Source organism: Dreissena polymorpha, chromosome 12 (assembly GCF_020536995.1).
Source record: "Dreissena polymorpha isolate Duluth1 chromosome 12, UMN_Dpol_1.0, whole genome shotgun sequence".
NCBI classification, from domain to species: domain Eukaryota; kingdom Metazoa; phylum Mollusca; class Bivalvia; order Myida; family Dreissenidae; genus Dreissena; species Dreissena polymorpha.
In genome coordinates this window covers 62123653-62137512 of record NC_068366.1, presented here as the reverse complement: position 1 = coordinate 62137512, position 13860 = coordinate 62123653, and the positions used below count along the sequence as shown (strand labels likewise).

Sequence of the window (13860 nt, the reverse complement as noted above, 5' to 3'; positions counted from 1 at the left end):
GCTTTAATTTTTCTAAAGGATTTATTTCTAAAAGCTTCACATGGAAAGAGTTTGTTTTTATTAATTGCGTCATATTTTAAGGGAAAATCCCAGTCTTTTTGAAGGCAGACACGATGTTGCTCGGAGTAGCTGCTTTAAGATATGCCTTGCATGCAATGTCAGCCAGTTGGTACCGTGTAATAGTGTCCGATATTTTCGCGCATGTTGGTCGATCACTCTCTGTTATAGTACCCTTTAAAGGGTCCAAAAACGGCAACGTCCAACCGCTGTTATATGTGCGAAGTATGGGCTTGTAACACGAAAAGAATGATGTGTTTTGATACTGCCCATTCTATCAGTGGTTTAGAAGTGTGGCTTGCATGGCCATCAAATATTAATGATATGGTTTGGTTGTCATCAAGTCCCCTCAGTACATTCGGCAGGAAGTGAAACTCGCGGTATTCTTTAAATACTTGAGCATTAGACCATCCGGACTCTGACATTGTATACCCTGCTCCAGGTGAACTCCCTTTCGTCAAATCCGGATTCTGTCTTTTGCCTTTGAATACGAAGAATGGGGGAATCGAATTTCCGAGGGCATTAACACACGATATTATGGTTGTAGTTGTTGAACGAGGCGACGTTACAGTCTGTGCCTTTTCATGCAGGGGCGAAATTACGTTTGGGGGTATATGCTCTGGTTGGATTCCAGTTTCATCCACATTGTAAATGAACTGTGGCTTGTTGAAGAGGTCATATGTTTCCATTGTTTCTCGGAGATTTGTAATATATTTGTCGACAGTTTCGGGTGTTGAACATTTGGCACGGCTTGTTTCGAGCGAGCTTGGTCTCATGGAACCTTTTCTGGACTCCCAGCGTTTCAAAAAGTTTGAGCCACAGATTGCCTTATGCCTTATTGTGGGGACGCTTTCGTAGTTGGAAAGCATGGTCGCCTGCAAAAAAATCATCTTTGAGCTTGTGACGCCGTGGCCAAGCTGGGCAAATGTCTCCAGATACTCCACGGTGACTTCTTTGGAAAAAAGAGTGTCCTCATTTTTAAAGCGCCAGCCTGTACACGTCCGGCTACCCTGTCCAGAAGGAAAACATATGGAACACCAAAAGGCACTGATGCCTACCTAACAGAAGTTCCTTTTCCGGTTACTTCTTCATAGACTCTTAGCAAAGTTTCCTTTGTGTACTGTCCATACTTCCCAGTGAGTTGTGTAGGTTTGGACTGAAATTCAAAAGCATTGTATGAGTCCAGATATAAGGAGAATATCGTCGGTGTTCATTGAAATGAGATACGACTGTTTCGCTTAACAATGACAGTTTGAAATTGAAGACACCAAAAGCATATATCAACTTGTTTAAAAAACGCAATAAAAAATAACTTAAAAGTATGAGTAGTCATTTGTTCTTAATCAAGTGGCGGAAAAAAGACAATGGCGCTGCAATAAAGAGCTTAAATTTTACAATATACAACATCTTAATTGGAAGTCTATTATCTTAAAATGTAATACGTCGATCTAATTTATGAATGCCTCCTTTTGAGCCCCAGAAAAACAAAGCGCTTATTTATGGAGACTTCTTACCTCCCCTGAATACTGCAGCGTCTCCGGCAATGTAGAAAAGAGTATTTTGATTGATGTTTTATGAATTTAATGGTGATTTAAATAATATAAGCACGATAATTGCATGAAAAATAAGGTAATTGACATAATTTATGTTTTGTTATTTATAAATACCTGTTAAGACCGCATTTTTACGAGAGGTTGATGGAGATACGACTTCTGTTTTGAGTTTTCGCATGAAGGCTGGCGATTGATGCGACTGCTGGTATTCGAAAATACGCTATAAAAATTTGATCGAACTTAGGTACCTGATCGAAATAAGGTACACAGAGGACATAGTTATTTTAAACCATTTTGGCACTCTTTATTTCAGGTTGATTAAAACATAGTGACCAGTGCGCATGAAATGCAACCAACCATCTATTATTGATAACGCACGTCTAAATATCGACAGTGAATAATGGGTGGCTTTAATATGCTAAATTATGCCAAACATCACTCCAAACTTCAGTCTATTAACAGCAAAATTCGCTCTGTAGCACATTAACATTGTACATTTGAAATGAGCGTGTGACCGATTCATTCCAAATTAATGAAATACGTGAAAAAGAAGACATAATTAAGGAACATAATTCAAGTTTTAGCTTGACTTGACGGTCACTGTGAGAATATTACTTAGACTCAGTCTGTTATTATATGAATACCTACTAATTGAACAAGTATGATGATTAAAACTGAACATTTATCATCATAACTCACTGATCAATTTTACAACTAATTTTATGATTTAAACTATTTTACTCTTATGCATAATCAGATGTAAGTGAACGAAATTTTTATCTTCAATAAACTATTAGCTGAGTTAATTCATTAAATCACATAGTCAAACGTTGATGGACTGCCCAGGCATCTCAGGTCCCGCATAAACGTGTATAATTTTATAACTTCTTCATTTGTCACTGTCTATCATCACCACCGGAAATAGATGACCAGCGAAGCGCGAATAAACAAAACAACCATGGAGAGCAGTGAGTATTTACCTAAAATATCTAATAATTACTCGCTCCTGGATAACCAGTGCGTGTTAGGCATATTACAGACAGATTAATATGTTCAAAAATGTGTATCTATATTGCAATTCGTATTGATGAAGCGTTATTTACACAAATTTATGACTGCTTGGTACCGGTTTGAAATTGGTACTGCTCGAAGCAACAGCTTTCCTTTTATGATTACAAGGTTTGTCATCGTGTATGGAGTTGATTTCCTATTCTTATATGCAATATATACCACCTGAACGCTATGTTTGGTCTTGATCTGATCATTGTTCGTGGAAATAAATTAAAATAAAATACCTGTAGTGTACGGCGAATAATTAAAGTCGTGTACGGCGAATAGTTGCAGCGTATTGGCATTTAACACTAGTCTGATAACTGATTATAATAGTAAAGTGAAAACATTCCATTGAATTGTAATTAATTTTAATGTTTAACCCATTTTACCACTCCTATGCAGTAAAGTGCTATTTTTTAGTGTTTGCAAATACCATTTTCAGGCGAAAACTCGTTCTGATTTATGATACAAACATACATTGCGGGAACACGTTACACTTGTTTCGCTTTAAAAAAAGAATCTATCCATAATATTGAGTTATGCTAAAGAAGAGAAACCAGAATGAAGTATATGCCACTGCAAACCGAATTTTGAAAACGGTCTACTCCTAAACCCAGGGATCCTAATTACATGGGTTTGATAGAATTATTGAGTCGATGACCGTATTATAAGTCTATGCTTGTTGTGGTATTTGGAGTGAGAGAAAGGTAGAGATGCTATGCAAACGAAAACAACATGTGGACATAATTATGAGTAAGAGTGAAAAGCGTAAATTAAGCGTATACAATTTTGAGTGATAAGGGACCGTCCATAAAGTATGTCACGCCCCAGGTGGGGGGAGGGGGTGTAAGAAAGTGTGACAGTGTGTGACATGGGTGAGGGGGTCAGGCCATGTGTGATGTCACACATTTTTTTTTTTAAATCTAATTCATTTATTATTTCTTTAGTAGAATTTAAAAACAATTTTCAAAACATTTGTGAAACATTTAAATTAGTTTTATGTCAAAATAAGACGAATTGCGTAACTCATGAATGTGTTAATCGAATTGTTAATAGGCACCTTGGCTGGGCCGGCTTATTAAATAGGCACAACCTCCACGCAGATTTCATTGGTAAATGATGTAATAATTTATTGGACTGTTCCATTTTTAGTTACTAAAGGGTTGTAAGAAAATCTAAATTAAAATTTCTTTTTTTTAGAGTTTAACACATTGATAAATATTCATACTGCCCAAAGTAACAACCCTTCAGTAATAAAAGCCTGAGGCCAAAGGCTCGCGGGTTGTTATGAGTGTTGGAAATGCGAGTAAATGCCAGACCTCATGGTGTTGATAAACTTTGGTTAATTGCCCCAAAGGGTTAATGTTTACATTCCTAAGCTCTCTCCTTATTAGGGACAATTGCATTTTGACCATCATTAAGGAGGGATAACAAAATATGTGTTAAAGGTAAGACTGCTTTAATTTGTATTGTTACGCCCGTACCCCTGTTCTAGAAAATTTTGAATAAAACATGTTATTTAATTAAAAACTGTGACAACTGTTGACAATTATCTATCCTAGTATTAAAGACATTCATCCAGCAAAACAATATCCCCCTCTTCTTCGAAGGGGGGCATAATTAAGATAATAAGAGTATACTATTTAACATCGACGTTTGGCAATTTAAACGCTGAAACTGACGTAACGTCAATTTTGAAAACAACTATCCTCCCCCAAGTTTAGAGTACTCGCCAATGTCCAACTAGGGTACGTACTTAGTAAACAATAGGCCTTTAAACGGATTATTACTTAATCACGGAAAATATGTGCATTTGAAGGCAGAACAAAGGAATTTCTATAATTCGAATTTTTAATTGTTGAACATAAAATTGTTAACTGTCCATTTTTGTTTGATCATTTCATTTTTTATATATCAATTTGAAAATCAAATGCTCGAAGAAAACCACGTTTTTTACGCAGGGGTTATGTTAAAGTCGACTTGCGTGCAACTCATTGGGGAGCACGTGCATTAGCCAGCAACAAAGACGCATTGATAATATTGCAACGCCAAGCAGTCTGTTCTCAAATAAAGGTTTAAGAATGAATTAAGATGTCATTATTATCCCAAAAATGATGAAATTAAACGTTGGTTTTTAGTTAAATTTATTTATTTATTAAATTAAATTGCAATGACAAACTTTCTGCTATCAATCGATGATTTAAGAATGAATTAAACGTCATTCTTTCTTCAAAAGAGCGTGGAAACTAAACGGATTTTGAATGCGGCTTTTTGTTAACGTCAGAATGTTTGTATACACATGTGTCTTGCATCTACGTGCACATGACAGTCAAACGGAACCCCATAAGCATGTTCATTTTAATGTGTTTCATTTGTTTGTGCATTTCCACGTGTTCCAAAATAGACGAATTGCACCCAATTAGGATACAAACATAACTCAAAAAGGGGAAAATGTCACCGATGAAAATATACCCGTTCAGGGGTCCCCTTCTTCTGCATTGTGGGTTACCACACTCAAAACTATTCGCCGTACACAATTTAATTTTATTTTGCTATACGCCGTACACATCAGAAGCTATTCGCCGTACACAACGAAGTTTCAGTTTCTATTTTAGCCAAACATGTTCATACTAACTAGATTTTTGGGCTGAAGCTTTCAAAAAACGATAGTTTATATAATTCTATTTGCACACTATTGACAAATTCGGCAAAATTAGTACATTTTACTCTGACAAAAGGAAAAAAGATGTCCAAAATGAACTTAACTTTCCGTACCAGGTAGCTGATTATTGATCTATTTCAACACTCGAATGTATTAATAAAGAACTCCAACTACTTACGATAGAAGTTTGATATGTCCACTATTCATTTGTCACACAGTTTTTGGAAAACGTTCGCGATAAAAAATGGTATAACTTACTCTTTTCACGAGCACTACCTCGGTTGTTTTGTTTATTCTCGCTTCGCTGGTCATCTTTTTCCGGTGGTGATGATAGACAGTGTTTGTGTTCACACGTCGTTTAAACGTTCGTATCAGGAACATTTTTTAATAAGGAGCAAACAATGGCGTCTATCTACACAGGGCATCGGAATCAAGCATTTAGCATGGAAAATAGAATTTGATTGTAATTAAAAACGATCACATCGGTAAAAATTGCATATCTTTAGTATGTATTTATCACAGAATAATCTTACCACGCTTTAATTTAATGCTTGATTGATTGTATATATTTATGAGAATTGTGTTTAACTTAACCGTAGTGACTCTGTCTAGTCCGTGTATGGGAAATCAAGTGCATCTGCAACAACTGCCACTTACAGTTCCGCTGTTCTTTGGTTTGATAATTATATTAATCACTGCGGAATTGCGACCCCAGATAACGCCTCTTGAGAGTTCGTCAAACGTGATGTAATAGTACTGGAAGTTCTGACAAACGTATTTTAGATAAGGGCGCCGTAAAATATGCCATTCATAAAGTAACACTTTCTTTACACCATTATAATGTTTAGAGATGCCCAAATTGCGTTGAAAGAGGTCGAACTAGTTCCCCAAAAATGTCATTTTGTGCAGCGATCACAAGGAAGTTGTTTCCAAACTGGTTTCCTTATACCTCAGTCACAAATAGACACCGATCACCGTCCGATCAGCGGCCGACGTATTTTTCCGCTCATCGGGCTGGCCACCGGCCGATGATCGCACGGAAACCGGGCCAATTTGTAGCATCGGGCGGCGTCCGGATTAATTTTATGTCTCACTTAAAATTTTACCCGACGTCGGGCCCGAGAGAATCGAGATGAGATCGAAACAAGATCGGACGATCAACGCACGGGTATCGCCCGGCGATCGCCCGACATCGGATTCATTGAACGTGTATCGGCAAAGGTTAAGGTATTTCCCAGAGGCATATAAATCGGCCGGCGACCGTCTGATTGCCGGAGGGCCTCCGCACGATGCCCGACGGACGCCGGACGATGCTCGTTATGATACACGTACAATGAATCCGATGTCGGGCGCACGCCGGGCGATAACCGTTCGTTGATCGCCCGATCTTTTTTTCGATCTCAACTCGATTCCTTTCCGGGCCCGATGTCGGGTAAAACCTCAGTCAGAAATAGACACAGATCACCGTCCGATCAGCGGCCGACGTTTTTTTCCGCTCATCGGGCTGGCGCCGGCCGATGATCGCACGCACATCGGATCATTTTGTAGCATCGGGCGGCGTCCGGATTATTTTTTTATATCACAGTTTGTTTTACCCGACATCGGGCCTGGGATGGAATCAAGTTGAGATCGAAAAAAGATCGGAGGATCAACGAACGGTTATCGTGCGGAGGCCCTCCGGCAATCAGACGGTTGCCGGCCGATGTATATGCCTTTGGGAAATACCTTTACTTTTGCCGATACACGTTCAATGAATCCGACGTCGGGCGATCGTCGGGCGATCGTCGGGCGATCGCCGGGCGATACCCGTGCGTTGATCGTCCGATCTTGTTTCGATCTCAACTCGATTCCTTCCCGGGCCCGACGTCGGGTAAAATTTTAAGTGAGACCTAAAATTAATCCGAATGCAGCCCGATGCTACAAATTGGCCCGGTTTCCTTGCGATCACCGGCCGGTCGCCAGCCCGATGAGCGAAAAAATACGTCGGCCGCTGATCGGACGGTGATCGGTGTCTATTTGTGACTGAGGTATAAACAAACTGTGATATAAAAAATTAATTCGGACGCCGCCCGATGCTACAAATTGGCCCGGTTTCCGTGCGATCATCGGCCGGCGCCAGCCCCATGAGCGGAAAAAAAACGTCGGCCGCTGATCGGACGGTGATCGGTGTCTATTTGTGACTGAGGTTTTAAAGTTTGTCACTCATCGGACGGCTGACGGCTCCGACGTGTCCAGTCTGCCCGATGCCTGGAGATCGGACACATCGGCCGGCGACCGGATTATTTGTGACTGAGTCATGACATTGAGATACCTGAAAATTATTCCACATGCTCAAAACGTGTCTTGGCCAAGAACGGACGAGTAGATAAAACTATGCATATGGAGGTTTGTCTCAAAGCAACAACGACAATACTTAATGTATACATTTATTTAGGGTCCACCATAATAATATATGTATATAATCAAACAATTCTATTGATACACAGCGCAGTCTTTAGAAAAAAACATCCTAAACATTTTATTGTGACGATAAGAGCATGGCATATGATATGCAATTCACAATATTGTACTAAGAATCGTACGTAGATATTAAGACAATATAATATTATATAACATACTGTCATACATCTATAAAATTATATATTCTTTAACAATTCGTTACTGCACATGTAATCAATTAAATTTATTCCGATTACAATCAATCTCCAGTTTATTGAAATCTTAAAAAGAACATACCAACTTATGCTGTGCCATACAGCACACTTCTGTTCAAAATCGCACTATTTTAAATAGTTGATATGACATAAGTCCTGATGTTACATTTCACAACCAACCCACAACAGAAAATTAACAAATGTCTTTGAAAACGTCTTTGATTGTTTCGTTATCTGAGTTATTGTTATAATGGTTATCCTTAAACATGTTATCTAGCTCGTACAAAAACAAACAATAATGAAAGCTGTCTTCAATGTATTTGTCTTTAAAGTCTGTCATGCTACAAACATATTTGCAAAACAGCTACAGCAGTTACGGTTTATATATGAAAGGCGTTTAAATATTAATTTACAAATAAAAAAATGCACAACACGAGTACCACGATTCAGTGTATTTTCATTTCTACGTAGTTTAGTCTGCCTGGCAAACCGTCCCAGTATAATGCATATGAAGTTGATACCTCATGCTTGTAGTAGTACTTTCCGTTCAGCTGAGATTCATAACAGTCTTTAAACCACCAGCCACTACGCCAACTGCAAGCACAACAGCCACTACGAGCATCATTGTCTGCATCGAACGTTGAAAACTTCTGTCCATTGTGATACGCTAACTTATCACCAGCATCTCCATTGTACCCACCAACCTTCAGGGTGTATTTTCCAGCCTCTGACGAAACACCAAACTCGTTATACATCGCATAAACCTTCTGTCCTTCAAATGTCTCCATGTCTATGCGCAACTGGTGCGATTGAAATTTAGTAAGTTGGTAGATATACTCGTTACCCAGCCAGAAGTCACCATTCATATCACCAAATCCTGCCTTGTATTCGTCCCAAGACCGTTCAAAATCAACCGTTCCATATTTGCGTCGCTGAATTACAATCCAATCCTTGTTGTCATTGATCTCGCAATATACAGCAATGCCTGAGGGCTTAAAGTCGTGATATATCGTGTGAATCCCGCTCTCAGCAACATCTTTACAAGATGTAGGTCGCTTCGTCCTTGTCTTGTCTGTATTTTCGTGAGACTCAGCAAATGTGTCGAAAAAATTCTGAAACGTACTTGTATAATTCATTACATGAGATGTGAAATTGTCCAAAGATGTGTTCATACTCTGAATCAAAGACTTCACTTTCAGACTTGATTTCCTGAAATCAGGTGCTTTTTCCTCCGATTGTGACAATATCTTTTGATTATAAATGTCCTCCATGTGTTTTATTTCCAGCAGTAATTGGTCTTTTATTTTTACCGCTTCTTCTCTGAACTGTGTCATAGAATTATTTAGTTGGTCGTTCGTTGTTGAAATATCATCAGAAAAATGCATTCGACTATTTCTATTACCGAAAAGACGTCCATCGAGAAATTTTGCACCGAGTCCAAAAGACCCTGCCAATTTGGCATACAAAGTTGCGATATCCTCTCGTCTGAAGTCAGCTTCAGTATTAAGTTCTCTTCTTATGTCCTCTACAATATGTTCTACGTAACTAAGCCTTTCCTCAATTCGGTTGCCGGGAAAACAACATACTTCTGTAGAGAATATACCAAACCAAATAACAAAGAACACCGAGAGCTCCATTATTTACTTTGTGCTGCTATTAACACTTATGATACATATATTCGCAGATAACTCGCTATTCAGCGCTTACAAAAGACTGGAATAATTTTACCGGCAGCTGCGATATAACAAAACAAAAACTGTGTAAAAAGAGGGAAAATCCTGAAGTAATGCAAATTTCAGACAGTTTAACACATGTGTATTCTTTTTCGGCGTTGCTGTTTAACCAAGTTTTTACCTTAAATGACCTTAACATAGCGCCAGCAGGCCAGAGTGAATACATTCGAATATTTCATCGGCTGATTCGAGAGAGAAAAAAACAACAGAACTTTGGCTACATCACTGCGTCTGAGAACAACGTTAAGGATGTAACATTGTTCACTGTAAGGAATTCCAGACTACTATCTATGCATGTTCATACGACACAAAGACACACATTTTGGCCCAGTTATAATTCGCGTTAAAATCCATTTCGCTGCCGTATTCGGTCAACCCGTCTGGAAATCGTTAATGAAAGCCTGAAAAGGCTACCGAAATGTGTCAGTTTGCTATAAATAACTCAGTTCGACTTAAATTTAGATGTTCAATTTTCAAGAAGCAATGAGATTTTTAAGACCCGCGTCATGCTTAAATGGTTATGCGGTCAGCGTAGCTATAGCCCAGACTTCGCATCTCTTGTCAGGATATACCTCATGAGACCACGAAACCTTGCGTGATTTTTTAGTGGGCAGCGCAGCTCCTGGCCAGACTGCGCAATTGCTTAGACTGGGCTTGAGCTTCGCTTGCCGAAACGCCATAACAAGCATGTTCGCATGACGTGGCTTTGAAAGTGGGATTTGAATGTTTCGAAAGAAAACTGCGAGTTAACAAAGTATAAATGTACCATATATTTCGATGCTGAAGAAATAAACTCATTATAAGCCATATGGGGACACATGATACGATCTCAGTTATTTATTTATTTATTACCTACGAACACTATTGTCTGGTTTGAATATACGTGCACTAATTAACAATCATTTCATGTGGTATATATGAGAATAACAAGTAAAAAACAACAACAAAAATTAAACCTTGTATTCAATTTAATTATTTAAAAACGTTTTTTTTCTAACTATATTTCAAAGTCAGGATATACGCCGAATATCTGGGGTTTTTTTTAAATTAAATTATCGATTTGTGTAATAAAACTGCATGAAAAAAAGATTAAAAACTGTTATTTGTTATCAAATATTTGTTTTGAACGTATGTTTCAGTCTCTTTCATTTGCTTTATAATGTCAAACTTATTCCGGACTTTTGGAAGGTCCCTCGAATATTTCGGCAAATACCTAACTGAAATTTATATCTTGATTTACATATCCAAGCCCTGAGAAAATACGTTTGCAGTCTTCCCACACATATCCCGCCGATAAATGGGTACCACATTCGATGTGCCGTCGAGATACGAGAATTGACTCTAATAAAACTTTCGGAGCCGTTTACACTTGATTTGTTGATCTCTCTATCAGGGTGTTGTTGTTAGGAAAGCAAATTCCACGAAGTTACAGGGTCTGATTTAAACACGAATGGCCTTGGGGGAGGAGGAATATTGATGCTGAATTACAAAATAGAAAAGCAAGTTCCCATTAAACACTAAATTAAGTTGTTTATAAGTTAAATGATCGAGTTGTGTGTGTTTTTCATCTACCCTGATTTGAAATATTTAACAACACATAAAAAACGTTGTATATGTACCTTACCCTTTCCCAAACAATAGAAGCAATACATGTAAATGTTAGAACACCCACATGTGGTGTGTGTGGTGTTATCTTAAAAAAAAATCATATTGCACTCATGTAATACTTCTTATTGAAGATTCCGTTAATTTGGTGAGTATCGATTTATTTTGTTCGATTCCTAGTGTGTGAAGTTGTATCGATAGTCTCTTCAAGGAAAGTGTGTGAAGTTGGAAATAGCATCGAAAATCGAAATTCAACAAGGGCTGTTTGTAAAACATTAAAGGTCGCCGTGGTGTAATGGATATGGTGTCCGCCTAGCGACCGGGAGGTCACGGGTTCGATCCCCGCTGTGGGAGCGTTCTTTCGATCTCCCATATAGACACCAAGTACTGGTTCTAGGCCCAGGAAACGGACTCGAGAGCATTTCAAATAAGTAGGAATTACTTTCTATGCAATCGAGCTAAAATAAATTGGTTTAAACTAAAACATGCATGCCCTCCATATGGGCTGTCAGTTGTAGTGGCAGTCATTGTATGAATACGTTTTTTGTCACTGTGACCTTGACCTTCGACCTAGTGACCTGAAAATCAATAGGGGTCATCTGCCAGTCATGTTCAATGTACCTATGAAGTTTCTTGATCCTAGGCCTAATAATTATTGAGTTATCATCAGGAAACCATTTTACTGTTTCGAGTCACTGTGACCTTGACCTTTGACATAGTGACCTGAAAATAATTAGGGATCATATGCCAGTCATGATCAATGTACCTATGAAGTTTCATGATCCTAGGCGTAATCATTCTTGAGTTATCATCCGGAAACCATTTTACTATTTCGAGTCATTGTGACCTTGACCTTTGACCTAGTGACCTGAAAATCAACAGGGGTCATCTGCCAGTCATGATCAATGTACCTATGAAGTTTCATGATCCTAGGCGTAAGCATTCTTGAGTTATCATCCGGAAACCATTTTACTATTTCGAGTCACTGTGACCTTGACCTTTGACCTAGTGACCTGAAAATCAATAGGGGTTATCTGCCAGTCATGATCAATGTACCTATGAAGTTTCAAGAACCTAGGCCTAGGCATTCTTGAGTTATCATCCGGAAACCATTTTACTATTTCGAGTCACTGTAACCCTGACCTTTGACCCAGTGACCTGAAAATCAATAGGGGTCATCTTCCAGTCATGATAAATGTACCTATGAAGACCCATGATCCTAGGCATATGCGTTCTTGAGTTATCATCCGGAAACCATCTGGTGGACGGACCGACCGACATGTGCAAAACAATATACCACCTCTTTTTCGAAGGGGGGCATAAATATGAACCGCGAATGTCGAGTTAGGTTGAAATTCGAGCCATTACCGACATACAAGTTCAAATGTGAAAAACGAATAAAGAACAGTTTCGAATATCTTCAAAGTTCAGCATTTTATTAAATTTCATTTAATTGATTACTATTTGATAAAACTGATAAAGAAAAACAAAAAAAATGTCCGTTTAACGTATAGAATGCAGCTCACCTTACGAGCATTCAGATAATCAAAGCGCTGACGGCAATGAAGTTGTTCTCTATTGCATAATCATAGACGCAACTCATTTTGCAAAATAAGGTTATAGCATTTTATTGCAAGTTTGAAATAAACACAACCCATTCACATTTATAAAGTGTGTCTTAGAGCACAGGTCGAGATGGGTGTGCACTGTTTATAAACCTATTGATGTTGTAGAGATACATGTAACTTAGACGAAATAATAACAGCATGTCCTCTTTTAAACGTTCTGAAAGCATAGAAAACATGATGAAAATGGTATAACGAGAACCAGTTAATATAAAATAAAATTTGCATTCACCATCATATTAAATGACCATTGTTTGAATATGGAATACCTTCCACACCAAGAATATAATTTCATGATGGAAATTCCCTTTACAAAACTTTGTTGATACCATATACAAATTCAAAATGTACAATAAGACTTTAAATGACCTTTAAACAACACCAGCAGACACGAATGAATACATTAGAATATTTCATAGGCTGATTTGAGAGAAATCCTCCAAACTTTGGCTACATCACTGTGTATGTGCACGGCGTTAAGGATGTAACACTGTTCAGTGTAAGGAATTTTGGACCTCTCTCTGCATGTTCAACAACATATAGACACAAATTGTCCAAGTTACAATTACGTGTTAAAATCCATCTCTCAGAATTTCAGCGTCTGTAATCGGTCACTAAATCGTAAGGGGAAGACATAATTGACTATCGATAAACACAGTTTTGCTTTCAATATCAGAAAACAAAACATTACCCAAATTGTATAGGGTCACGATAAGATGGAAATCGTTGCATTATCTAACCACAAATGTGTGCCGTACGCGATCAGCAAGTCTGGAAATCTTTCAGATAAAAATGGCGGCCACGGATTATATTTAAAAATGAAGTATTAAAATTGTTAGTAATTTTGCTTGATGTATAAAATCTTGTTTAGTTACCATCCTTAAGGAATGGCCATGTCGATGTATATTTTACATAAAA

The 13860-nt window shown here is 38.1% G+C and overlaps 1 protein-coding gene across 2 annotated transcripts in view; it reads right to left on the bottom strand.

The window, feature by feature from the left end:
• LOC127853284 (ficolin-2-like) overlaps positions 1 to 9635 on the bottom strand; it is a 34176-nt gene extending 24541 nt beyond the window's left edge. The window contains exon 1 of one of the 2 annotated variants that reach the window (XM_052387666.1): positions 8880 to 9635. In XM_052387666.1, coding sequence (XP_052243626.1) covers positions 8880 to 9616 — 737 coding nt within the window. In that variant the 5' untranslated portion in view covers positions 9617 to 9635. The remainder of the gene's footprint in view (positions 1 to 8879) is intronic. The other variant, XM_052387665.1, reaches the window with a different exon arrangement.
• Between the last annotated feature and the right edge of the window lie 4225 nt (positions 9636 to 13860).